Source organism: Cydia amplana, chromosome 1 (genome assembly GCF_948474715.1).
Source record: "Cydia amplana chromosome 1, ilCydAmpl1.1, whole genome shotgun sequence".
Taxonomy (NCBI): Eukaryota; Metazoa; Arthropoda; class Insecta; order Lepidoptera; family Tortricidae; genus Cydia; species Cydia amplana.
The window spans coordinates 30,305,071-30,331,178 of NC_086069.1; the positions used below are offsets into that span (position 1 = coordinate 30,305,071).

Consider the following 26,108-nt stretch of genomic DNA (forward strand, 5'->3'; position numbering starts at 1 on the left):
GTCAACGTAATAGTTACATTACTCACTGCTTCAATCCGCAGGTTGATCTCGCTAGCCTAGGCGGTCAGTCTGAACGAGCTCGTAGGCCTAGTCGGGCCCGCGGTTGGTAAGAAGTCTTAGCAGCCTACATTTGAACAACTCGACTCAGTTCCAAGTTAGTCTAGTCTTTTTGAATAGGTAGTGGAAGGCTAACCTTAAGTTTGTTATTAGTGTTGGTGGTAAAGTGAAGTGTGAGTTCAAACCTCGGTCATACCGAACACAGCAACACAAAAATACACAAAGATGCATGACTATAATTATAATAAAAATCGGTCAGGATCCTTAATCATTCACAGACGACATCGATAGGTTTAAAGTGTTTAAAATACTTTAAACCAAAAGGAATATTATGTTACTTATATATTTTGAAGAATTTAAACTATTTTTTAATTTCGCAATAAGTATCTGCTTTGTTTATCAATACTTATATTATGATTTTTGTGTGACTTAGGTACTTACTTGTAGATATAAAAGCATCTTGAAATATTTTACAACACCTAACCTCGCATCTTCTCAAGAATGACTTAAGTTTTTAGAGAAGATGGAATTTTAGAAAGCTCGTGTCACTAAATTCGTGAAGAATTGAGTCGAGTCTTAAAAATGTGGTCAAGAGACAAGTGTTCACAACGCTAGGTGATCGAGTGATGGTCCTGGTAGTGTTGCTGGCGGCGGCGGCGGCGACGTGCGCGCGCGCCGCGCTGCTACCGCAGCAGCCGGAGCGCCTGCGCGCCACGGTCGGCGGGTTCGCCGTCATGAACTGCCACCTCGACTTCCCCTTCGGCAACGAGATCCCCTACCACCTGCAGTGGGACAAGGATGTAAGGATTTCATATTTTACTTTACATTACTACAGGTACTTAAGGCGCTAGACGCCGTTTTTGGCCGAAAACTCTAACATTCTAGAGTCTATATCTTCTTAACGGTTCAACAAAAAAATATGAAAAAAATATATATTATTTTACGTTTTATGTACAACATTTCTAACGTTTGACTTGTTCCCTATGACTTATAGTTTTTCCAAAAAAGGAACATTACGACAGGCCGTTTTGCGACTAACTTTGCCTATTTCTAGTAAACGGTTTATTCGATTAAAGTTATTTTTAAACTAGAATAATTGTTTTAACAGATACTACAAATGCAACGTAGAATAATGTTAATAAATATATTTTTTTTTAAGAAATCGAATATTTTTCAACATTTTGTGCGTATGTAGCTCGAAAAAGGCGTGGCCGGCAGTCGTGTGCTAGCTTTGAGACGAGGAGGCTGTGTCGCTCGTCGCTCCGTGCCTTCCTTGTATTCTGCATGCTTGTTCTGAGCCGAGGTGCAATAAAATTGGAGTTATTGTGGCCAAAGATTAAATAACTGCAGAATGTTGATTTGGTTGTGACGCGCTTTAGCGCGCGCAACACGGTGTTTCGCAGCCTATTATTACGAACGTAATGACAATATTTCCACTTATGTTTGAGAAAGCTTCATTTGAAATATATAAAAAATGATTTCGAACATGCGCCGACATATTGCCATTAAAATTTAACGTTTTTAATAAAGTTCAATTTCTAAAAAAAATTGATCAACACTGGCAATTTATGTTGTAGGTATATACTATATAGTTTGATTCAGAAACCATTACATTTTTAGGATTGTTACCCATTAAAATGATGTTAGTTTATTAAGTAAATCTGCCAAGTCGAGCAAAAAAAGAGGCACGGCCGTACCATCCTTTTCTCGAAGCGATTCAGGCCATTTTCGACGTCCTGTAATTTTGTGCTGGCTGAAGCTAAAACCCTGAATTTTCAGTAATATATAGGGCTAAACATGCTTAAGATATATTCTCAAAAACATTCAATTTGAACTAGTAGTTTAAGAATTATTGTACGTCAAAGTTCCTTATTTTCGACACTGACACACTCACTCACTCACTCACCTACGATCATCATAATTCTAAGGTACTTCTAGTATATCCACAAGCTTCAATTTTAAACATAAGTAGTTTTCAGCTTATCAAGCCATAGAAAACCTAAAAATATTGCAATATCAGTCACGTTTTAAAGATCTAAGAACTGCATAAGTAAGTTTGTAATCCCATATAAATATTTGCTATTACAAAGTTACTGTTGCAGTTCTTACAAATAGTAGGTAGTAAAGTAAAGGTACACTACGATGTACGATGTGAGTATGAATGAAGATGTGTTTCTTTATGATATGTGTATACATAGTATGAGTACCCGAAAAGAAGGACTGCCTACAAAAAGAGATGAGATCCCATCAAAAACATTACATGTAAAAAGGTGCAAGTCAAGTCCAAGTCATTATACGTATTACAAATTAAAGATATATATTTGATACAGTTTTAACACCCCCTGGCACTGATTAAAACCACCGACTTGGTTTCACATTACATCTCAAAACTTTTTTGTAGTAGAAGCGTTGCGAGACTTGCACCTTTTTACATGTAATGTTTTTGATGGGATTAAGTTTTCTCAAACATGCGTTGATATACATATTACCATAATGTCCCGTCCTTATTTGAACTTTTATAGGTATATCCTCGCATTTTTTGAGAGAAGTAAGTACCTATACATACCTACATATTATTTCAATCGCGATAACATTTACCGGCCTTACGTTCATAAATAGTACATTACTGCAGAGGCCGTGAAGTAAGGGATTGTAGAACGAGATTGCGGTAGACGGCCGAGTCGTAGACGAGGCCGGATAAAGCGAGTCTTGCAATCCCTGTTCCGGCCAAGCATTGTATAGTGCTTTTCTCTAACAATGTAAGAAAATAAAAATGTAAATTGCCGCCTTTTTTTATTTTTTTAACTTGACATTAGAAAAAGCTATTCGAGCACCATGTCTAACCGCTTATAAATAACTATTTTCTACTCCAGCACTTTTATTTGTCATTTAAAGGGTCGTGCACACACCTTTAAACCCCACCCCTATCTTATAGTTGTGTCCAGACAAGTCTTTAGTCTATTCCCTAAAAAAGTATTTGTGCATACACGCAGTATCTTTCTGGCACTTTTACTATACCTACTTCGTGTAATCACCACTTAAAAAATATTGAATGAAATACATTGTTGCCAACCTAATTTTAATTGTCATCTCTGATAGATGAGTGAACCATAGACATGTTTTTTTATTTCATTCATTCTTTTCCCGCCCGTACCCTCCATTATTTGTTACTTCTTGAATGAAAAATATTTGTTAAATTTACAATTTTATTTCAAAGTAAGTGCTTGGTCGTAGAAAAAGATTGTGTGCAACGTTGTTTAACTGAGTCAAAAAATACTCATGGCGTCTTTATATTAACAATTGTCGGCTTCGCCTCAAATTGTTACTCACACTAATATAATTACAGGGTGGGCCAAAAGGGTGTTGGTAGTTTTAATCTTGAATTTTTCAAAACCGCTTGGCGGGGTGCGGCGGAGGGGTATGTTGCTATACGCCTCGTTTCGTGGAAATTTTATTGTAATTACCTTTTATAAACATAATATTAGCATATAAAAATTGAAAAGTATACTTGAGGGCAACCTGTATACTTAAAAACTATGGTCGATTCTAAAATAGCCTTAAGGGGGGCGTTAATACCTGCATTTACCTTAGAGCAGTACACAGGAATGGAGCCTGCATTTTGTGTATGAGCTTTTTACCAAAACCCTAAATCGTTGATTACTGCACGATGGGTGTATCGACAGGAATACCATTTACGAGATTAACGTGAGGATCCAAGTATAACAGGCATAAAATACTATTATAACAGGTACAACTAATTTATTTCTGCATGCATGGCATTATCTTCCAAGTACAGCGGGGGCAGCATGGTTGCATTTTTATCGCCTTTCACTAATTTATCCTGTTACACTTGTTAAATGTGACAGGCGATAAAAATGCGACAATGCTACCGCCGCAGGATTGAAATCAGGTTCGTAACTTATTGTTAGATTTAAAAATTGGAGTCACTACACGCCTCGACAAAACCTAAAGAGTCCGTGACTGAAGATTGAAATGTTGGCTAAGCATATAGGTAAGTACCATAATTTCGTCTGTAACTGTGAAGGTTTAGTAAAAACAACAGCTACTCTCAAGCGCGAGTCCTGCCTGATTAAGAACAGGAAAGGCAAATGTGAGTCTCCGCTATGACCCTAATATTTTAGGCAACTGGTGTTAGAGGACACGTCTGCGGTCCTGTTTAGTCATTCATATTAGGAGTATTTTCCTTGTAACACATTTAGATGAATCGTGGTAGCTACTTACTTAATTATCTAAACATGTCCGGGTAAGTACGAGATTATAAAATTCTATCTTACTTATAAGTTGTTATTGCTATTGCGATATTTACTTATAAAATGAAACGAATTCAGATTATTCATCCACTTCGTCTAGATTCTAGAAGACTAGTATATAGGTATATGTCTTCTTGACGAAGTGAATCGTAAGAGGTTTATCGTAACCTACAAGTAAAAGCATTATCTGGGGGCACGGCAGTGCCCCCGCCAAGACGAGCAAAGCGAAGCGCAAGGGCACTATCTACCTTTTCTCGAAGCGCTTCGTCGTTTTTTTTAACCCTCATAACTTGGGCTTGGATTATACCAGATAAACAAAATTCTTGGGATATGATGTCAATAATGGACTTATTAAACATAAAAAATTTCAATTGCATAGCTCTTATACTTAGTTTAAGATTTTATTCATATCTTTAAAAAACCCCGATTTCGTCACTGACTCACTCACTCACTGTTGATCATCAAAACCTCTAGGGTACCTACTTCCTGAAGTCCTAGGAAGCTGAAATTTGGTATGTAAGATAGTATTAGTACACAAACAACAAATAAATTCAAAAACTTGAAATTTTTTGTCCCTAAAGGGGGGAAAGGGGGTGGAATTTTGTATGGGAAATCAATAACCGCTGAACCGATTTAGTTGAAATTTGGTATGTAGATAGTTTTTGTAATGGGGAATGGCATAGAATAGTTTTCAACCCCAAAATCACCCCGTGAGGGTGAAAAGGGGGTGGAAAAGGGCGTTAGGGGAAAAAGAGGGTTGAAGTTTGTATGGGGAATCAGTAAAAAGCAGATTGTATAAAAGATGCCCCCAGGTACGTATTTCAGGATTTTTAATAGTAGGTCGTTAAATCACACGCGTAACCCTTTAAATTAGGGGATGGAAGCAACTTACAAAAAGAAGTGAAATCCCACCAAAAACATTTTCATGTAAAATGTTGTGAAGACGAAACCATAAGGCTCGCACTGACAAAAAGTTATCAGATCTCTTGTAGAGCCAAGCTTCTAACTCTACAAGCCCTAACTTCACAAACTCTACACCTTAGTCAAAATATGTGGCTTGGCCGTTTCGTTACTCCAAGAACTATTGTATTATAAAAAATAATGAATAGTGCAGCGGTTCTCAATCTTTTTTTTTGACGGAACCCTTTTGAAAAGCGAAATACTTGATGGAACCCTACAATAAAACAATAGTTTTAGAAGTATATTTTTTTATTAATAAGCATAATAATCTAGACACGCGGTAGCGTGTCCAGCCAAGTTCATAGAAAAAGGAACTTGCGACACAGCAACCGTGTGTAATATTACACGAACCATTTCGAGCTACTTTTGACCCCTTCACAACTTGAAACCTACTTAACTTACATACATGAAATTTGGCATATATATTCAAGTCCCTTAGCTTGTACAAAATACAAAATTTCATAAACATAGCTCAAACAGTTATTGATAAATTAACGTTTAAAAACCGGCATTTTTGTGACTGACTGACATATAGATCAAAAACCTAACCCACTTCCAGATGACATAGAAACTTGAAATTTGGCATAAAGGTAGACTATTATGTGTATATAGAGGAAAAAATCTGAAAACTGGAAATTATTGCTATTACGATGGAAAAATAATAATTAATACTTATAGACCAAAAACCTAACCCACTTCTAGATGACTTAGAAACTTGATATTTGGCATCAAGGTAGACTATTAGGTGCATATAGAGGAAAAAATCTGAAAACTAGAAATTATTGATATTTCGATGAAAAAAATTATAATTGATACTTATAGACCATAAACCTAACCCACTTCTAGATGACTCAGAAACTTGATATTTGGCATGAAAGTAGACTATTAGGTGCGTATAGAGAGAAAAATCTGAAAACTGGAAATTATTGATATTTCGATGGAAAAAAATAATTAATACTTATAAGACCAAAAACCTAACCCACTTCTAGATCACTTACAAACTTGATATTTGGCATGAAGGTAGACTATTAGGCGTATACAAAAGAAAAAAATGTGAAAACTGAAACTTTTTGACAACTAACCGCGCGTTAGCGAGGGTCTCCTTTTCAGCTTAGGCAAACTGCTTTCATGATGAATACTATAGTAATTTCTGTACAAAAAGTAATGATATCCCAACAAAAACATAAATGTGAAATGAGAGCCAAGTTCAATATTAAGAATAAGTATGTGTCGTTGTTGACTCGCCGACAAAAGAATTGAGATCTATATGGATGCCAAGTTCTGTGCTGTGTAGAAAATACTGAAATTATAAAGGATTTTTCTTGGCTAGTTTTTAAAAACAAACGAAATTTTTGAAAAAGTAACATAGATAAATATATATTACATATATGCCTATACGTAAAAACTAGCCAAGACAAATCCTTTATAATTTCAGGATTTTCTACACAGCACAGAACTTGGCATCCATCCATATAGATCTCAATTCTTTTGTCGGCGAGTCAACAACGACATATACTTATTCTTAATATTGAACTTGGCTCTCATTTCACATTTATGTTTTTGTTGGGATTATGCTTATTTTTAACCGACTTCCAAATCTCAAAGAAGAAGGTTATCAATTCGGTTGTATGTTTTTTTTATTTTTTTTATTTTTATTTTTTTTTATGTTTGTTACTCCATATCTCCGTCATTACTGGACCGATTTTGAAAATTCTTTTTTTGATTGTATGTATATGCATACAGATTGGTCCCGTTTTTGTCAAAACCCAGTTCTGATGATGGGATCCATGAGGAATCGAGGGAACTCCTCAAATCTTAAAGGCATACATATAGTGATTTTTGTGTTTTTATCAACAAATCAAGCATATACATTCAGAAACGTGACATTTGATGAAGTGGAACTGCTGATGATGATCAGAACGGAACTCTTCAACGACGCATAGTTCACGTTTGGCGATTTGTCCTCTTCGTTATGTTTGTTAAGCAAGTTAAGTTTTTAAGCCACATTTTTGTCAAGCTCGAGTTCTGATGATGGGATCCATGAGGAATCGAGGGAACTCCTCAAATCTTAAAGGCGTGCGTATAGAGATTTTTGTATTTTCATCAGAAAATCAAGCATTTTTATTAAAAACTGTCGCATTTGATGAAGTGGAACTGCTGATGATGATCAGAACAGAACTCTTCAACGACCCATAGTTCACGTTTGGCGATTTGTCCTCTTCATTATGTTTGTTAAGCAAGTTTAGTTTTTAAGCCACATTTCTGTCAAGCTCGAGTTCTGATGATGAGATCCATAAGGAATCGAGGGAACTCCTCAAATCTTAAAGGCATACATATAGTGATTGTTGTGTTTTAATCAACAAATCAAGCATATACATTTAAAAAGTAACATTTGAGGAAGTGTAACTGCTGATGATGACCAGAACGAAACTCTTTAACGACGCATAGCTCGCGTTTGGCGATTTTTCCTTTTCGTTATGTTTGTTAAGCAAGTTAGGTTTTTAAGCCATATTTATGTCAAGCTCAAGTTCTGAACATGGGATCCATGAGAAATCGAGGGAACTCCTCAAATCTTAAAGGCACACTTATATAGTTTTCTGTATTTTCATCATAAAATAAAGCATTAACATTAAAAACTGTCGCATTTGATGAACTGGAACTGCTGATGATGATCAGAACAGAACTCTTCAACGACGCATAGTACATGTTTGGTGATTTCGAATTTCGACTTTGACTTGGACTGGGACCCGACTCGGATCCAGATCCGGCCTCGTACCCGGATCCGGTTCGGACCCGGACCCGGACTCGGACACAGACCCGGACCTTGATCCGGAAAACCACTATGATACCTAAACTAAACAAACTACTATGATTACCTACCATAAAATGTAGGTATAAAGTATGATGAGGCCAAACCCCTCCCGCTCAAACCCCCGTACACCGCACCGCATGCGCCGTTAAGTGGGTTACGTTAGGTTTGAACTGCTATCCTCACAGAACCGAACAAAAGTGGGTTAGGTTAGGTTAGAACTGCGAGCCTTACAGAAACGAAATGCTACTAGAAAAGTGGGTGGTTTTACCTCCTTTTCTACATAGCGCACCATCTACAATAATCTTTCACCGGGCCGCATAGAAGTCGGTTTTTTTTTCTTAAAAATTATATTATTCTAAATTCTTGTGGAACCCCTGCAGGGGTGTCGCGGAACCCTAGAGTACCGCGGAACACACTTTGAGAATGGCTGGAATAGTGAATACATTTTTCACCTTACGTCCGACCCATGTGACAGTAGCGAAACGGTCAAGCCACATATTTTGACTAAGGTGTAGAGTTTGTGAAGTTAGGGCTTGTAGAGTTAGAAGCTTGGCTCTACAAGAGATCTGATAACTTTTTGTCAGTGCGAGCCTTATGGTTTCGTCTTGGCAACATTTTACATGAAAATGTTTTTGGTGGGATATTATTGTTCCACAAGCGGCGCGAAGTGCAATTGTTACCCATTCACACGTCGGATCACTGCTATAATTCGAGACATCTTTAATGGGTACATTCTTCGCTTTAACCGTGTAAAACTCTTTGACTAATTACTATTACGACATTACCATTAGGGATTGCAGAACCGGTACTGTTTAAAAGAACCGGGATTTTCGGTACCGGGCAAAAATGGAACCGGGATTTCCCGGTATTTTCGGTACTTTCGGGACTGCCTTCAAAAATCAGTTTTCACATCAATTTTCAGTAAAAAAAAAGCGTAAAACGACCACGAATCTTTCTTAAAACAATAAAAAAGTAGCACAGTGAAGGTACACACTTCTTTTGTACCATAATATGTGTCTTTAAGTCACACAATCATTAATATATTTTGTTTTTTTTTCCTAAACTACATGATATTTTTACTATCTTTGTTGATTGGCAAAAACTGAATTACGGCTCAATAATATCATCATTTTTTTTTAATATGCAAGACGTTTTGTGAAAAAGGATAAAAAAAATTGATAATTTTCGCATGCGTTCAAAATGGGCTGTGGACCTTCGAATTCGAACATATACCTAATAACAGAACTATCAATACGACAAATCAAGAAATTATTCAGCCAGAATTATTAATTCATTTAAAATATCATTATCATATGTGAGTTTCTTATACCGTGTTTGAATTTGAATTAAAAGTAGTATTTTATTAATTACAAAATTGTCTCTATTTTTGCTTCTAGTTAGTATACAAATATGAAATAACTAATTGCTCGTATAAAATTATTTATCGTACAAACATTTATGCCCTTAAAGTATCAAATTACGCAATTTTATATTGTCGGCATTGTCAAACCCATTGACTTTTTTTTAATTTATTTTAATGTAGTGGTCAGCCGTAAAAGTATTACCATCAGCCTTAGATTGATAAAATATATTTATTTTCTTCATAAAACATGATATTTCATGCTAAGTAACAGAAAGCAGTCAAATATTATACCGGAAATTTTAATCCCGAAAATCCCGGGAGTACCGGGATTTTAATTTGAAATCCCGGTTCTTTGCTTGGCTCTAAATCCCGGGAATTCCCGGTACTTTCGGTACCGGTATTTCCCGGGAGCAAACCCTAATTACCATACATTTCACGCCTTAATTGTTCAAGTAGCTTGGACAAGTTGGTCTACGCGTAGACTCTACGTGTCTTATAATTGTAATTAAAAGCTATTAGGGGTCATTAACATTGCACTATAATAGTCAGCTACATTTTGCTACAATTATTTCCTCACGATGTTTTCTTTAACAGTTGGTTTTTAAAGAGTAGAACGTTGGTAAATGTCAAATTATATTTTCGTATAAAGAATCTCAGTATTAAGAACCGGGGTTCAAACCCATAAGTATGACCGCCAGTTTAGAAGCAGTTTTTTTTGTAGACAATGAGCAACCCATACCAGGATGTAAACGCAGCGGAGAGATGAGAGGTGCCGCGCTTGCGGGCGCCCTCGTACAATTAAATTAAATTAACATTAAAATATAAAAAAATATTACAGCAACCGTGGTAGGCACATTGACACCCATCATCTACTTCTCAATGTGTCTACCACAGTGCTGCCGGGCGTATGCAGTCCGCAGCAAAATGTGATATGCGGACAAAACTTGTCCGCAATCATTCCCAGGACGCTGTTGGAGCTGGCGCGCACACGTCGCACCAGGGACGCGGCACGTAGGCGCATGGTAGCTTTAAAACACGACACATGCGCCTCCGCAAACATCCCTGACGCGCTGCAATATCGCGGCAGCCCCATCAGTGCCCTAAATGCGTTATTATACTGTACTTGTAGGGCCTTATACGACCTCAAAGTGAACTTTCGCCATAGACTGCAGGTGTAAAATGTTGTGCAAAAAGCTCTGAACAAAGTCACTTTACTTTCTTTTGAGCACCGAGCAAATCTGCGCGCAATCATATTAGCAAAACAACAATAATATTAAAATATAACCATAGATAGTAAGCAGCACAAAAATACTTCCATATTTATTTCTGTGCCTACGAAGAAATTTTTGAGAAGAGATTTTTGATTAATTTTCTCATTCCATACATCTTTGTCACACTTGTTGTTAAACATAAGCTTGTCTCTCTCTCTTTCGGTGTGCGGGAGCTCGTTCTTAGCACGTGCATATTTCTCGCTTGTCCAGCCGCGACTAAAGGCAACTTGTCCAATTTGTCACAAGGTAAGCGCTTCAATTTTGGAACGCCTATAACCTATCTTGAGTTATACCTAAATCATTGCCCTCGTATTGTTTGTCCACAATGAGGACTCGCCCAGCGCCGCCATTGTGCTTCATTCAAGCAAGGCCGCCACGCATGGCGCAGCCGACCTTTTCCTCTTTTAGGGCTCCGTTCAATGGTGCAAGTCTATCGTGTCCTTCATAGGAGGAACATGAACATAGGAGGAGTAGGTGAGTAGGTATTAGGTAGAGTCGGACGAAACTAGCTAACTCTGCATGGCATTTGCAACCTACCTTACCTTACAAACTAACATACATACAATAATAATAATATTACAAGCTAAAAATTATTTCGGCGACACTGAGGTTTTCTGCTGTGTCGCATGTGGGTATACCTCCTCTCCCCCTCTCAATAGGAGAGGACGGCCGCAGGAGGGAGTCCCACAACCACATATCCCCCAATGGCTCCCCAGGCCGGGGAATGCGTAATGCATTTTACCACTCCATCAACAAAAAAAAAAAGCAACGGGTTGCACTCCGGGAGTGCCGGCAGAAGTGAAAACTCAATGACATTGTAACAGTTTTTTGATCAGGTCACGTGTCCGTCTTACAAAGCGTCGTACGTCTTACGTCAACATATTTTTTCTTGACTTTTGCAGTTTTAATTTCCTATATTTATTAAACACAATGAACGATATTATACAAATCTATGCCTTGCTTTGCCTTTAATACTTATTCCTTGAGAACCGATAACTACAGAAATAGGTATCTACATTTCACCCGAGCGAAGCCGGGTTTTCATCTAGTATATTTATACTCACTCATTTTCTTTCGCTATTTTACACAGACGGTCATATCAAGCCATCAATCAGTCACAGACGTCACAGTACTCACAGTCGCAGTCGTGTGAATTAATACACATGTATCCTTATATATTTGTATCATTCAAACGCTTTTTTAACGCGGGTTGAAAAAGCTGCCATGCGAATAGGGTCTTACGCTTGTTTAAAATTCGAAATTCAAATTTGTAGCGTTAATTGTTTAAAATTCGAATAGACATTACAATGACTAATCCAACGTATTATCTATTAGTATCTATGTCGTATTTACCTATTTTACAGACCTCGCAATTAAATATATTTGGTCATGGTATTTTGACTCACTTTTATTAGCAATTTCATCAAAATGTAGCTTTATTGAATTATGTCATTCAGTGGTCCTTACGGTCCTTACGCTCTCGAGTTTATAATTTTTTCCCCACCTCAAAAAGTGCCCAGTGCCCGCTAAAGAAGTTTTCACTTCAAAAATACAATTTAAATTACTATAGAATTCATGCAATTATACACATAAGGTGTAATAGAAATTTGATTTAAAAAAATATACACATGTACATGGAATCATACAAATACGTAGCTCTATAGATAAATCGTACCGATTTTCAAGCTTTTAACACAATTTGCAGCGTTTTTAGGCGTACCGCTAGCACTATAGCGCATTATAGTCACGTAATACACAGCTCATTTGACCGCAAACGCGTAAGTGTCGAGTGTCAACCGCGGTCGGTGGCACACCTGCCGGCCCTGCCGCCGCCGCCGCCGCCGCCCGCCGCGGCGCGCCGCGGTACCTATTAGGTCAGGGGTAGGCAGAACTACCAGAGCGAATGCTGGTAAATTGAACTAGAGGTAATGGGTAATGTGCTCTACATTGACCCATTATATGTGCTGCCCAAGACGATCGGAGTCGTTAAAATTAAAAATTAACACATATTCACAATAATTATCACCTTTGTGTGACCTTTTTACATAAAACATTTGTCCGAAAGGCACAAATTTTCAAAAATACGCCGTATACCTACTAAAGCACTACCATGAGTTCCGTAAATGACAGTCGATAGTGAGAACGTTAAGGAAAATGTATGGAGTATTTGTACAGTGCCTCTACCGGTCACTTAAAGAACTAAAAATTTCAACTGGTACCATGAGTTCCTAACGTTTTTACGTAAGTTTTCTATCCATGCCGAACTTCACACCTAAAACGCTCTCTTTCTAACTATATAAAGAAAACTGAGCCAGAATTATACAAGTTAATTACTTTACGCCGTTTACGCGAATAAACGTGACAAATGTCATCGAAAAATACGTGCGTTTTCGACGTTACATTTCTGTCAACTTGTAAACACAACAAATAAACATATTTTTCACGATTATCTTTGCAATTTTCAACGTAGTATGTATTTATTTATAAGAGTTACGTGAACTCCAGGCAAAACTAATACGGAATAAATCAATTAGTAGCTCGAAAAAAGGCTGATTTGATACAAAGGTAATGAGTTATATTTACTCCTATTTCTACTGTTTAGTTAAGTACATTTGCAAAGATCACATTACTTACGAGCAGTTTTTGCTTTTAGGCATGAACCTATGATTGAAAACAACATTTCCATACAAACCCGGATGGCATCCAGCGGTACATGCGTACAAACAAATCGTTCATTGTTGTATGCATTGTAGAAGTGATTAGTTGGCAAGTGGCTAAATGCCGGGACAACAACTTGAGGAAGATGATGATGTCAAGGAGCGGTACATAGACATGTTGTGTTGTTGTTGCCGGGTGCACATACCACATAGTAACACAATATACATACTTACTGCAAGACCTGTTGTTTATATGTACACAGAGAGAGTTCCTACGTATTTTTTATATTATTACCTATTATTTTATATCTTAAATAAAATAAAACATACAAATGTTATGTGAGTTTATTTATTTTTCTTTACTACCTATATATTATTTCCCGATGTTCAAGTTCAGTTCGATGTTTCATGTGTGTGGTGATGATGTTTCATGTCTCGTCAGTTTGGCAACAGGAAATATAAAACTTAACATTTTTTGCTGGTAGTTCACAATCTGAAAATTAAAATAAGGTTTAACACATTCACTGCCCAAAAACCCGCTGAGTGGGTTCATTTTGTATTGGGAAGGGGCGCTTGGCACTGAAAGTGCTAAGATCGAGATCATTTAGGTACCATAAAATTTAGATCGCTGTTAAGGCCGTATAATGTTACTTACTTAGTACGCCGGCACGTACAGCAACCTACACAAAGCGAGGCCAGGGCAAGACCTAACATATATACATACCTATTTTAATACAGATTTCTTCTCACGTGTGTACTATTTTCAACATAAGTACATAATAATCTTATTTATGTAGCCAAAAGTAGCCCGTATAATTTGCTTCATATTTTTTAACACGCAAAGGTATAATTCTAACACGATTATTAATGGTGTTTACGTATTTATCATATATTATTTTGCATTTTTTTCTTGAACACAGCACTGTTTATACATTGTTTACTAACATTGATATGTTTAATATTTTCGTAACTATGGCAACGTCAAATCTTTAAAAATTGTAGTATGAATGTTGAATCTGTAAAAAGTGACAAAATAGCTCGCACAAATTCAAGAATGGCGGGTAGCGTGTCAAGCCAAGTTTAAAAGAGAACTGACGACTCAGCGGCTATGTGTTATATTAACTAGAAATAATTGTTAAATAGAAATAAATGTTAGTTTCGAAATCAACTATGATGAATACTAATAATTTCTGTACTGTAAAAGTAATGACAATGCATCAAAAACATAAAATAATTTGAAATGAAAGTCAAGTTCAATACTAGGTACTTATAAAAAATATGCGTCGTTGTTGACTTCGCCGGAAAACGAATTGAAATCTATACCTATACGGGGTATTTTGCCAGTTACTGGCCCTAAACTAAAAATGAATTATATTCACGTATAAACAGAATTCATTTTAGTATTAGGTGGCCAGTTATTGAAAGCTGACCAGTTATTGAAACTATACTAAATTTGATTCTGTTTATAGATGAATAGAATTCATCATTAGTTTAAGGTGGCCAGCTGGCCAGTCACTGGCGAATTACCCTGGGTGCAAGTCCTAGTTCGCTTGGGATGAAATTAAAGTTCAGGATTTGTCTTGTCTAGTTTTTATACCAACAAACTAAATTCATAAAAAAGTAACATAGACAAATATAATATAGCGTGTACGTAAAAACGAGTCAAGTAAAATCCTGAACTTTAATTACATCACAAGCGAACTAGAACTTGGCACCCATATAGATATCAATTCTTTTTTCCGCAAAATCAACACCGAGGCATATTCTAAATATTGGACTTGGCTCTCATTTCACATTTATGTTTTTGATCACCCTATTAGAAACCATAGAAACAGCTAAAACATTTCACAGTTCGCAATATGCGGGCATGCTTCTCTTTTACTCTAATTAAGGAGTAATTAGACTGACAGAGAAAGATGCCCGCAATTTGCAAACTTCGATGTTTTCGGTAGGTTACTTTGATATTTAGTTCTTTAGGTGACTCCTAGGGGCGCTGTACAATCCTCCGATATAATTCTTGAACTGTTTTTTAGTATACTTAGAAAGGGACAGCATCGTTTCTAGTGGAGTGAAGTTAGGCACATTAGACCGTAAAGAAACGTAAAACGTGACATAAGGCACGTTTATTCACATAAAGTAAGTGAGAAATACTCAGGCAACTGATGGTAGAGGCTCTAATTTCATTTCACGTCACGAATGTAACCTAGCAACTTCTACACAATTACCTTTTCTAAAGTTAAGAAAAAGAAATGGTTTTGGAAAGAACAGCGCATTCGGGAAAATTAAACTTCAGACTAAAGCTCTTCAAGGCATCGAGAGGTTACGTAAAAAATATGAAATGCACAAAAATAGAGCATCTCAAGTGCGATTGACAGTTAGCTACGGAATTATCTGCCGAAGATGCGCGTAAGTGAATAATGAGCCCGCAGCGCTAACAGCCGTTCACAGCTCGTCATCCAATCGAGAGCAATTTGCAGAGTTTGACGGACGGCTGAAATCCAAAACCCGTGAGACGCGTGACCTAGGCACTGGTCTCCTGCGAGCTCGGCGCACGAGGGCACTTAGCGCGCGAGGGCGGCGAGGCACTTCCATGTGCGCTATTAATAGCAAGCAGCAGCAATCACAAGACAATGCGCGCGTGTCCACCTTCTACCATCGTCTACACTGTTAACTCACTATTCGTATACCTTATTACAAAAGGACAAGGCCTACCAGTGATCAGCTAAATCTGTCAAAGGTCACTCTCGTCATCAAGCTTGCAATCTGTTGAGTTTAAAACTTGCGTCGTTGAGTTTATATAAAACTGAATACTTCTTTTTTGGTTTAGCTAGGTGCCCCCTATGATCTATGAAGAATTCAGAAACTACATATAGGAACAATTTAAGTTCCATCCACAGGGAAGTCATGTAGGTATCGTCGTTTATATAAAACCTCTGGGAACGTTTAAAAAACAGTGGGTGCTTGCCTGATGCTGTGAGTTTATACTCAATGATAAGCGGAGGGTAGAATGGAGACTAATTAAAACCAGTCATTACTGAAGATGTGTTGTATCGTTGGTCAGGTATGAAGGGAGCAAGAGTTCTTACAGAAGATTTATTACACTTATTTATATGTTATTATTGTTTACCGCTATTTTTTTTCAACTATCACATATATGTATATTGCGGGCAGGAAGTACCGTGAAGTTACTGTTAATATGTTAACTAGGAGTAAATATAATCATTTAAAGATAAAAGATTTTTTATTCGTGACGATCACAAACATGTACGAACATGTACAGACAACAACAGCAAGAACAGAAGAGAACAATAAGTGTGTATCACGAAATGGACCCAATTAACTCAGCATAATGCTAGCTATAAAGCCAGCGCTGGTCTTCCGTAGGGCCCATTCGGTGATGCCACGACAGATAACACAAAAAGATACATATTAAAACATTGCATTTTTAACTATATGACGGAGGCGCGAACGCTGGCGGGTGGGCGTGGTACCTCGATGTATTACTTCACAGCCAAAATAGTAGGTATGCTACCAACGCATGAAATAAACATTCGGACTCGTTAACCATACTAGTGCCTACTATATTTCAGTAAGTACTAAATAATCAAAATAACTGAACAATCTTACGATGGAATCGGATTCAATTAAAATAAAAAGATCAAATGAAATCGTTCAAATCTTTATTTAAGTCAAACTACACCGGCTCCAACCCTACACCTCTGACCCGAGAAGATTTAACCCGGCAACAAACTCGGCGGGACACATCTTTTCAAAACAACACATAGTTTCTTTATTTTACAAAAGTAAGCTTCTAATGGCACATAAGAAATCAAAATAACACTTGGAATAAAACACTTAGCTAAACGGTTAAAGAACGTGAGAACCTATAAGCTTTCAGAATAATCCTTCAGGTATAAGCCTTCAGGAACGTAGCGAATTAGGCACGAGGTTGGCTAACGTCCGATCTCTAGCGCGGTCAAATCAATTCTGCCGGCGGAGCCTCATCGCTCCCGCCTCGAAGTCCAGTTGGCAAACCTGCTCGACAAGTCTACCATCATAACAACAAAAATGCCACACCTCATACCTACGTTCACTCAAGTTAAACTACTTGACGTTCCAAAGCCTTCTACCTGTCATCTTAGTTCAACAATACGCCAATAGATGGCGTTACTTTCTACGCAACTTTATTACTCCGTTACAACCAAGTAATACGTAGCCAAACATTGTTAATCGACTTTATACAGACGTCTAAAACTATGAACTGTAACTGCAATACGTTCTTCAGGAGTCTCGCTCCGACATATATTATACTACAACGGCATTACGGCAGATTTCTGTACAAGTATAACTTGGTATAACGAAGAGGTTTTATCACTCAAACTGCTACTGCTCTCACTATTCCGTTCTACATTCTAAATATGAAGTAGGTACCTACACTAAATGAAGTGTGGTATACGAAGAAGTAAAGAACTCAAGAGCAAGGATCAAACGGGAAACGTAGTCTGTACGTGACCCGTTTTCACTACGTCGTTTAGTAGCTACTTATCGTTGTGTTGTGTATTTGGTATGCAGTGCAGTAGGGCGGTGCGCGTGGGATGCGCGGCAATCGTCCACTTTACGCACTCCCGCGGCCGCACGCCCTCATTAGCCCATTAACACCTAACGAGACTATTGTCTCGAGTGCCGGCCTCTAGGACTGGGATTGGGAGCCGCGAACGCCAAGCTCTCTCTACTCAACTCCCTTTACTTACATACTATTGTATGTTCGCGGTAGATATGGATCGCGGTCTCAAAGCATCCCCGAAACCACCATGCACTCTCAATCACAATCGAATCGTAACTTGTGCGACTCGTACTACGGTTGAAGCTCTCTTAAAGCCCTGTCTGGTCACGACCTTGGGATAGTTGGGATGTACATACGTAGAGGTTGCGGTCACGGCTCGGGATCATTGGTAATCGCACTAGTAACTCATCAGCCTTTCTTCATTCGCCCATATAGCAACGCGATCAAGTTTAGCTCTCTAGATAAACTTGATCCTTGATCCAACCTGTATAATCTATGAAAGCAATAAACACACTGATTACTGATTACTGATAATGTTCGATTCGATTATGGGATATTATATCTTTTGTGGAGTAAAATTTATGCAAACGGCTGCAGCTAGGTTTAATGTGGGACATTTCCATAACATTACGTATGTTTGTGACAATCTGCGCCATTTCTACCTCTACCGACTTCGTCTCGTCCCATTGATGATGGGTAAAGATAGCTACATATAGGTAGGGAAGAAGGGTGTCACCAGGTTTGAAGGTTTGGGCCTCATGCCAGTTCAATTCGGATGACTTCATTTCATATACTATACATATGCCTTTGAGCATCTTCCTAGGTTTATTCACGTTGTTTACGATGCCGATTTTATATACTAGTAAGTATTTATACTTCAATATTGCTAGTATAACTCGGGCGCGTAGCCATGAGCTCCGATTTTGAAGCAGCTCACTTTACAGCTCGACTACCAATTTAAAATATTGTGTTGTTTGATTGCAGGGTGAGACGGTGCTATCCTGGCTGACCGGCTGGGAGTCGGCGGTGGTGGGCGAGCGCTGGAGCGGCCGCGCGCGGCGCGTGGCGGGCGGCGCGCCGGGCGGCGGCAGCCTCAACGTGTCCTCCGTGCGCGAGTCCGACGCCGGGCTCTTCCGCTGCCGCGTGTCCTTCCCCAACCGCAGCCCACCCTCGCGCAACAACGGCACCTTCTACTACCTCGACGTGGACGGTCAGTTCCTACTCACTAGTCACTAGCTAGGCGATCTAGCACGTATCAAACAAAAGGCGACTGTTATAATTTAATAATCGCAACGGGAATTATTCCGGCTTACTCCTTTTATTACATTTTTCCGTTACAAAGGGTCACTTTGACAATTGACGGCAAACACTCATCAAGTATTTAAACCCTTAGATATTTAACCAAAAGTAACTATGACAATGAGAATCCAAGACAAAGAAACATGAGCATGACAAAGGGGCCTTCTCACTGCCTCTTCTCCAAAACATTTTGAAAGACACGACAACACACAGCTTCGCATTAGCCTATTATTGTGACGTCGTACAATAATTGTGCGAGCACTCCTTTTGTCCGGCGAGTTTCATCGTGAGATGAAAGGTAGCCACCAGAGCGTGACTGTCTAAACTAAATTAATGGTTCATACAACTGAAGCCAAACCAAACCAAACCGAACTAACTGCAATGCCTAACCAAATATTTAGGTACTTCAAATGCCCCTTTTGGAATTGTTTGCTGTGTGGGCAAGGTTGTGTGAACCTCTGGTTATATCAATCGCTTGTGATGGCGCGTTTACATCCTCGCGATGTCGACGATATCATATATGCAGGCAAGTAGAGGTAGACCGTCTACTAAATACTTTGCAGGCGGCACAGTGATAGCAGCGCCGCCGGTAAACGTGACAGTCGTGGAGGGCGAGCGCGCGGAGCTGGAGTGCGGCGCCAAGGAGCCGGAAGCGCTGGTTGTGTGGAGCCGCGACGGGCGCCCGCTGTCCGAGCTGAGCGACCTAGTCGCGCGCATCGAGCTGCCCGCCAACGGCTCGCTGGTGCTGCCCAACGCGCTCGCCGCCGACGCCGGCCTCTACGAGTGCAGCGTGCGGCACGAGGACCGCCAGCAGACCGCCGAGGCGTACCTCGACGTGCAGTGTAAGTGCCAGTACCCGCCAATAGTTGTAGTATACAAAATCGTAGGAATGTTGCAGCTGATTTAATTAATCATTGTTCCAAAAGCCGCAGAAGGGCTACACCGCCGTCTTCAAATTAAGAGGCGGCTGAAGTTTACTACTCTGGAAGACTTTCTAGCCGGTGTTCGGTTCGAGGCAGAGTGGAGGCAGTACTTAGGGGAGGACGCGTTTCTCCGTTTCATCACTAATTTTCATAAACAGGTCATCTACATGTCTAGAAAATGTATTTACCTAAAACTAACATCCTCGTTTCAGACAAAGCAAAGGTGGTGTACGCGCCCGACGAGCGTTACCTGCCGCTGGGCAAGCCGGCGAGCCTGGACTGCCACTTCAGCGCCAACCCGCCGCTCACCAACCTGCGCTGGGAGAAGGACGGCTTCCTCTTCGACCCCTACAACGTGCCCGGCGTCTTCTACAGCCGCAACGGCAGTCTGCTGTTCAATAGAGTGAGTGTCAAGTTCCCAACCGCCTCCATCAGCCGCAGCCTCCTTTTTAACCTGTAATGGGAGGTGGAAGGAGTCTGACATGTTGACCGGCGTCTGCTACCGTCGCAGCGGCACGGCAGTGTACTGTTCAATAGAGTAGTGATGGGTAGGACATCAATTTAAAATGAGTTTGTATGAGTACCTCATTTTCTAAAATGAGGTGTTACAATGTCTTACTTCAAATGAGGTGAGGTGCTAGCATATTTTCAGCGTCGACTATTCCATTAATTCCAACGGCGACAAAAATATTTAATGTATATACATATTTATTTATTCATCACTTCCTTTATAAATAAATAAATAGTAACATTTAATTGGAGTGCAATTCTGGAGGTTAAGAATAGAACTTTTAGGAGAAAGATAATTTTAGAATCAAGTAAAATGAATAGAGGAGTGAAGTAAGACATTTTTGCGGTACGATGTACTGCGACAAATTAACAAAATGAGTGGTACAAATGAGGTGCCTCACGAGTGAGCGACTCAACACTACAATAGAGGGAGTACTTATTATGTACGCAATGACTCAAGTCCCACCAGCAACAACCCGTACCGAACTGCACTGAATGACGATACTTCCTCTTCGTCCCTGTTAGACCCCCTATTAGAACAGCAGTAGGTAAACCAGTTTAAGCGGTAGGTAGACAAGTTACAAGCTTGACCATGATGATGATGATGATAATGTTTGTAGGTGGACGAGTCGCACGAGGGCCAGTACTCGTGCACGGCGTACAACGCGCTGGGCTCCTCGGGCCCGTCGCCGCGCGTGCGCGTGCGCGTGCAGCGGCCGCCCGTGCTGCTGACGCGGCCGCAGCCGCTGTACCTGGCGCGCCTCGGCCAGCCGCTCGCGCTGCCCTGCGCCGCCGCGCACCAGCCGCACCACGACCCGCCCCGCGTCGTCTGGAGCCGCGTGAGTCCACCTACTCCGCCTTCCTGATTACCGAGGGTCTCCTATTTGATAATATGTCGCCATCTCTTTCTATCCGTCGTCGACTGGAGATCGTCGTGGACCGTGACTGAGGGTGAGTGAAGTGGATTAAATCGGATCGGGGCATCGTTATCACTCAGTGACGACCGGCTTATCACTGTTTTTTCAAGCGACGCGGCCAAAATATTCAATGCCTTCGCGTAGGCAAACGGTAGGGGTTCTAATCTTGAGTTCAGCTAAAAGATCACCGCCCGAATACCGCTCATTTAACCATATCAATAGTGCGAGGGACGCGACGGTTGGGGTTGTCAGCACCCCTGCTTTTTGGTCATTGCGTAAAGGGACTCTGACACGAAAGAAGAATAACAGCATGTGAATATTGTATGTTCGCAGAAAGATGGAACACCCCTGCCGGAGGAGCGCTTCACACCGGAAGAGGGTAAGCTGAGCATCAGCGCCGTGGCGGAGGAGGACCGCGGCGTGCTGATCTGCACCGTCACCAACGAGGCGGCCGACGTCAGCGCCGAGACCGAGCTGCTCATCGAGAACCTGCCGCCGCGAGCGCCCTACAACCTGACCGCGCGCGCCACCGCCCACGCCATACGGCTCGCCTGGGTGCCTGGCAGGTAGTGAGACACCGTCTAATTTATCTTGAATTTTGTCATCTCTAAAGATTTATATATTTTTTAAACTAAGTGTAGCTGTGCTCTTATAAATTTTAATGGCTCGAGAGTCCTCTTCGGAGATTGAACAAACTTTTAAAGTACCTACTTAAGTATATCGTAGGTACTTTGGCGAATTATGAAACAGAAATGTTAGGTACTCGAAGTTTTTCAGTTGAAACCATTTTACTTAGACAGAAACCGCGGAATCAATGGGAACGGTTGAAATGTCTCGGAAATTAGTTTAAGACTTTGTCTGACCTAAAACATCAACCATTATATCATTATAAACATCAACCATTGTGGGGTGTCGGCTAAGGGCAGTGCATGAGCGGCCGTCGAGGAGATCTTTGAACATGTGCCGTCGGGCTGTTGAGTAGAGATGTTCTAGTTCAGTCCTACAAACTCAAATTCACACAGACGCGGCGTGGACGCGGAGTACACGGTGTGGTACCGCGAGCGCGCGGCGCACGAGTGGCGCACGCTGCGGCTGCTGTCGCGCGGCGTCACCGAGGCCTCGCTTACTAACCTCCGGGCTTCCACCCCGCACGAGCTGCGCGTGCTGGCCACTGACAGCCTGGGCGATGGACTGTTCAGCAAGCCCCTTTTCGTCACCACCCTAGGTAAGCGAGTACATCTCGTGGCTCGTTACCGATGCGTACCGGCGGAGGCATGACACAAGACAAACATCGGCTAGATTTCGGCCCATTAAGTGAGTGTTTTGTGTATAGTTACGCCGTTCTTTCGGAAAACTATACTTCACTTCAGATCTTTTTTGGCGGAACATACGATAACATTGATATAAATTTGATGATGATGTCGTTTTCAGATCCCGACGTTGACGAAAGCGAAGCTGCGTTTGTGGCAGCCGTGACGGAGACGAGCGACGGAGCGGCCACCGCGGCCGAGGACGACCGCGACGAGGACATCGCCGACGCCGGCGACGTGGCACAGGAGCCAGTTGCAGGTGCGTGGCTGACAGTGCTGACACAGGAGGTGCCTTCCTGTCTCAGCATTTGCAGGTAGGTTACTGGCCTTCGTTATATTTCAGGACTATAGTCACGAATATCATTTTTGACAAAATTCACACTTATAGGTAAGTATACATACCTGCATAGCTTCGTGCAATCTTTTTTTTAACAATTTTTAAACGCTCAACCGAGCTCCCGGAGGTCGCAGGTTCAAACCCTGGCTCGTATCGATGAGATTTATTAATAGGAACCGATTTACGATACTATAAATGCTCATCAGTCGCCTTTCGGTAAAGGAAAACATCGTGACAAAACTCGACTAATCCTAATAAGGCGTCGGGAGATCTAACGGCAGTCGCTCTCGTAACAACTAGGGCCCGTGCCGATTCTCGGTATAAGTTTCCAAGCGGACCGCAGGCATCTATGAGCTGTGGCAATAATGAAATGAGAAATTTCAGAGTTTTTAGACCACGATTACTATGATTGTAGGTGAAGGTCAACTGGAGGTGAGCGTGCGGCTTCTGGACGAGGGCGCGTTGGTGCGCTGGGCGGGCGCGGGCGCCGGCCGCTGCGACGTGCGCTGGCTCCGGGACGAACGAGCCGGGCGGCGGCTGCTGGCCACCGCGCACACCCACCACGACCACCTGCTGGGTAAGCGGCGGCGCGGCATCGTGAACCTTGTCGGATGCACGAACGTTGATATTGGGTTGTAGCCTGTAGCCCCGCGCGTCAATTGAGGTCTCTGGCGGTCAGACGGTTAACATATTTTTTCTCAAAAATGGACGGCAAAGTCGACGTTGCCGGTTAAAAAATAGGTCGCGAAGTGCGTAGTTTATGGTCAGTCAAAAATTAAAAAGTTAAAAACGTTGCAGTCTCGATTTCGGGACTGCAATGTTGCATACAGATTTCATTATTTGTCGAGTTCCAAACTTTTTAAAAGTTGAAATGGCCATATCGAATGAACACATAGGTCCATTAAACAGCCAAACGGATGAGCATCTGCACTTATTATTATAATGTTGGTACTGCGACTCTTAAGGTGTCTCAAATAGGTTGGCGTATTTTCAGCAGAAAAATACACTTCTATTTCATTTTATTTTTTAAGGCGGCAGAGCAAATCTTTTTATTAAATGCATTTTTTTTAATGGCTTTATTATACTTTTTTCTGTGAACATTAGAACATTGCTTTTGTAAAATATTGCTATTTCTTGCACCATTTTTGAGAAAAGCACTATATATGACTCGGCTGGCTGCAAGGCTATTACCTATATACTTACTGGCTTCGGATTCAATTAAACGGACTCCCAAGGTCGTCCGTTTAAAACGAATCGGCCAGCAAGCAGCTACCTACTTCCGAGCCTCGACAATAATGTACTATTACATCACAAAAATCAGCTCACATCTGTCTCTGTGCAGCAATGGACTCGTAAGTAAAAGTAAATAAAATAAAAATCATTTATTTCAGACTAAAGGTGTCACTAGGACATAAAAATAGACTAACTAAAACTAAAACCTAGGCGATGACTGCATGCAGTCTCTGCCAACGGCTGAGCATGGGGCCGTTTTCGCGCTCCATAAACTAAAAACTATAGATGTTCCGATTATAATAGGTATGTGGGTATTATTGATATCGTAGCGTCCGTTTCCGACAGTGAGCTCGGTGGAGGAAGGCGCGCGCTACTGGGCCGCGGTGACGTGCGGCGCGGCTCGCGGCGGCGCCGGCGTGTCGGTGCCGCGGTACTCGCGGCTGCGCGCCGTGGCGGGCGGCTGCGCGGCGGCGGCGCTGCTGCTGGCGGCGGCGGCGGCGGCGCTGGTGCTGCTGCGCCGCCGGCTGCCGTGCGCGCGCCGCCCGCGGCCGCCGCCGCCGCCGCCCAAGCGACGATACTGACCGTCTCTACTCAACTCTAAATCGATTAGTTTTAAGATTTAGTAAGAAACGTAACGTAGGTAACGAAACGTACAGGTAGTTACGAAATCAAAATTATTTCCTCGCGGTCTCCTTTAACTCCCTTGGGTACTTTTTTGATCGTATGGATTGTTTAAGTGCTGAGAGCTTCCTAAATATAAACTTTAAAGACTTTACGAGTATTTATTTGTACCTCTTAGTATTATTAGGGATTGCGAGGCGCGTGAAAACAGTATAATAAAAATAAAATCCGTGTAATGTTCTTTATTCATCAGCGTTAGTGTGACCTGTGGTGTGACCGTTCACGTGTTAGTAATTAAATTGTTTCCAAAGCGTTCCCTAGTCAGCTCCAATAGGTCTGTGGATTGAGATCTACTTATCCTCCTGAGGCCTAAAGTCCAATCTACCTATAGTACTTCTTCAGTTCGATGAAATATAAACCATATTCAATTGGAATAGAGTTGCATTTCATTTGTTTCGTTTAATTTTCAAGCAAATAAATATCAACTCCCTGCACTTTAGGTTCACAGTGGCAAATTTTGGATTTTTCATTTGTATGACTGGGCCTTAGGAGGATATACCTAAACACGTTATTATATGTACCTACGATTTATACATTGTAGAAATGTGTACCTAAGTTATTTGATTTCTCGGTAATAAGTATATTTTTTTATGTATATAAGGCTCACTTGCACCATCCCACTAACCCGGGGTTAAGCGATTAAACCGTTTACCTGGTGTCAAATTGTACTGGTAACCATGGTAACTCCAAGTTTATCCGGTTGTCCCCGGGTTAGTGGAATGGTGCAAGTGGGCCTAAGTATGTAAATAAACGGTAAGATAATAATATATAGACTACAACTAACGATCGCTCGGAATGTTTCATTTATTTCTAACTCAAGTCTCGTATCCCATCTCCAACGGTTACCTACCATCCACAAACGCATAATAAATAAAAATAAAATAAAAATAAAAAAATAAAAAAGCCTTTTATTTCAAGTCCAATTTGTTACACTCATTTCATT

The 26,108-nt window shown here is 40.7% G+C and overlaps 1 protein-coding gene across 1 annotated transcript; it reads left to right on the forward strand.

The window, feature by feature from the left end:
• The first annotated feature begins 678 nt into the window (after positions 1 to 678).
• LOC134662680 (protein borderless) lies at positions 679 to 25,065 on the forward strand. The gene is made up of 10 exons (XM_063518954.1): positions 679 to 857; positions 18,940 to 19,165; positions 19,818 to 20,096; positions 20,390 to 20,580; positions 21,308 to 21,526; positions 21,938 to 22,170; positions 22,627 to 22,829; positions 23,036 to 23,173; positions 23,667 to 23,828; positions 24,830 to 25,065. The coding sequence occupies exons 1-10, from the start codon at positions 684 to 686 to the stop codon at positions 25,063 to 25,065; spliced, it is 2,061 nt and encodes a 686-aa protein (XP_063375024.1). The 5' UTR covers positions 679 to 683.
• The last annotated feature ends 1,043 nt before the right edge of the window (positions 25,066 to 26,108 follow it).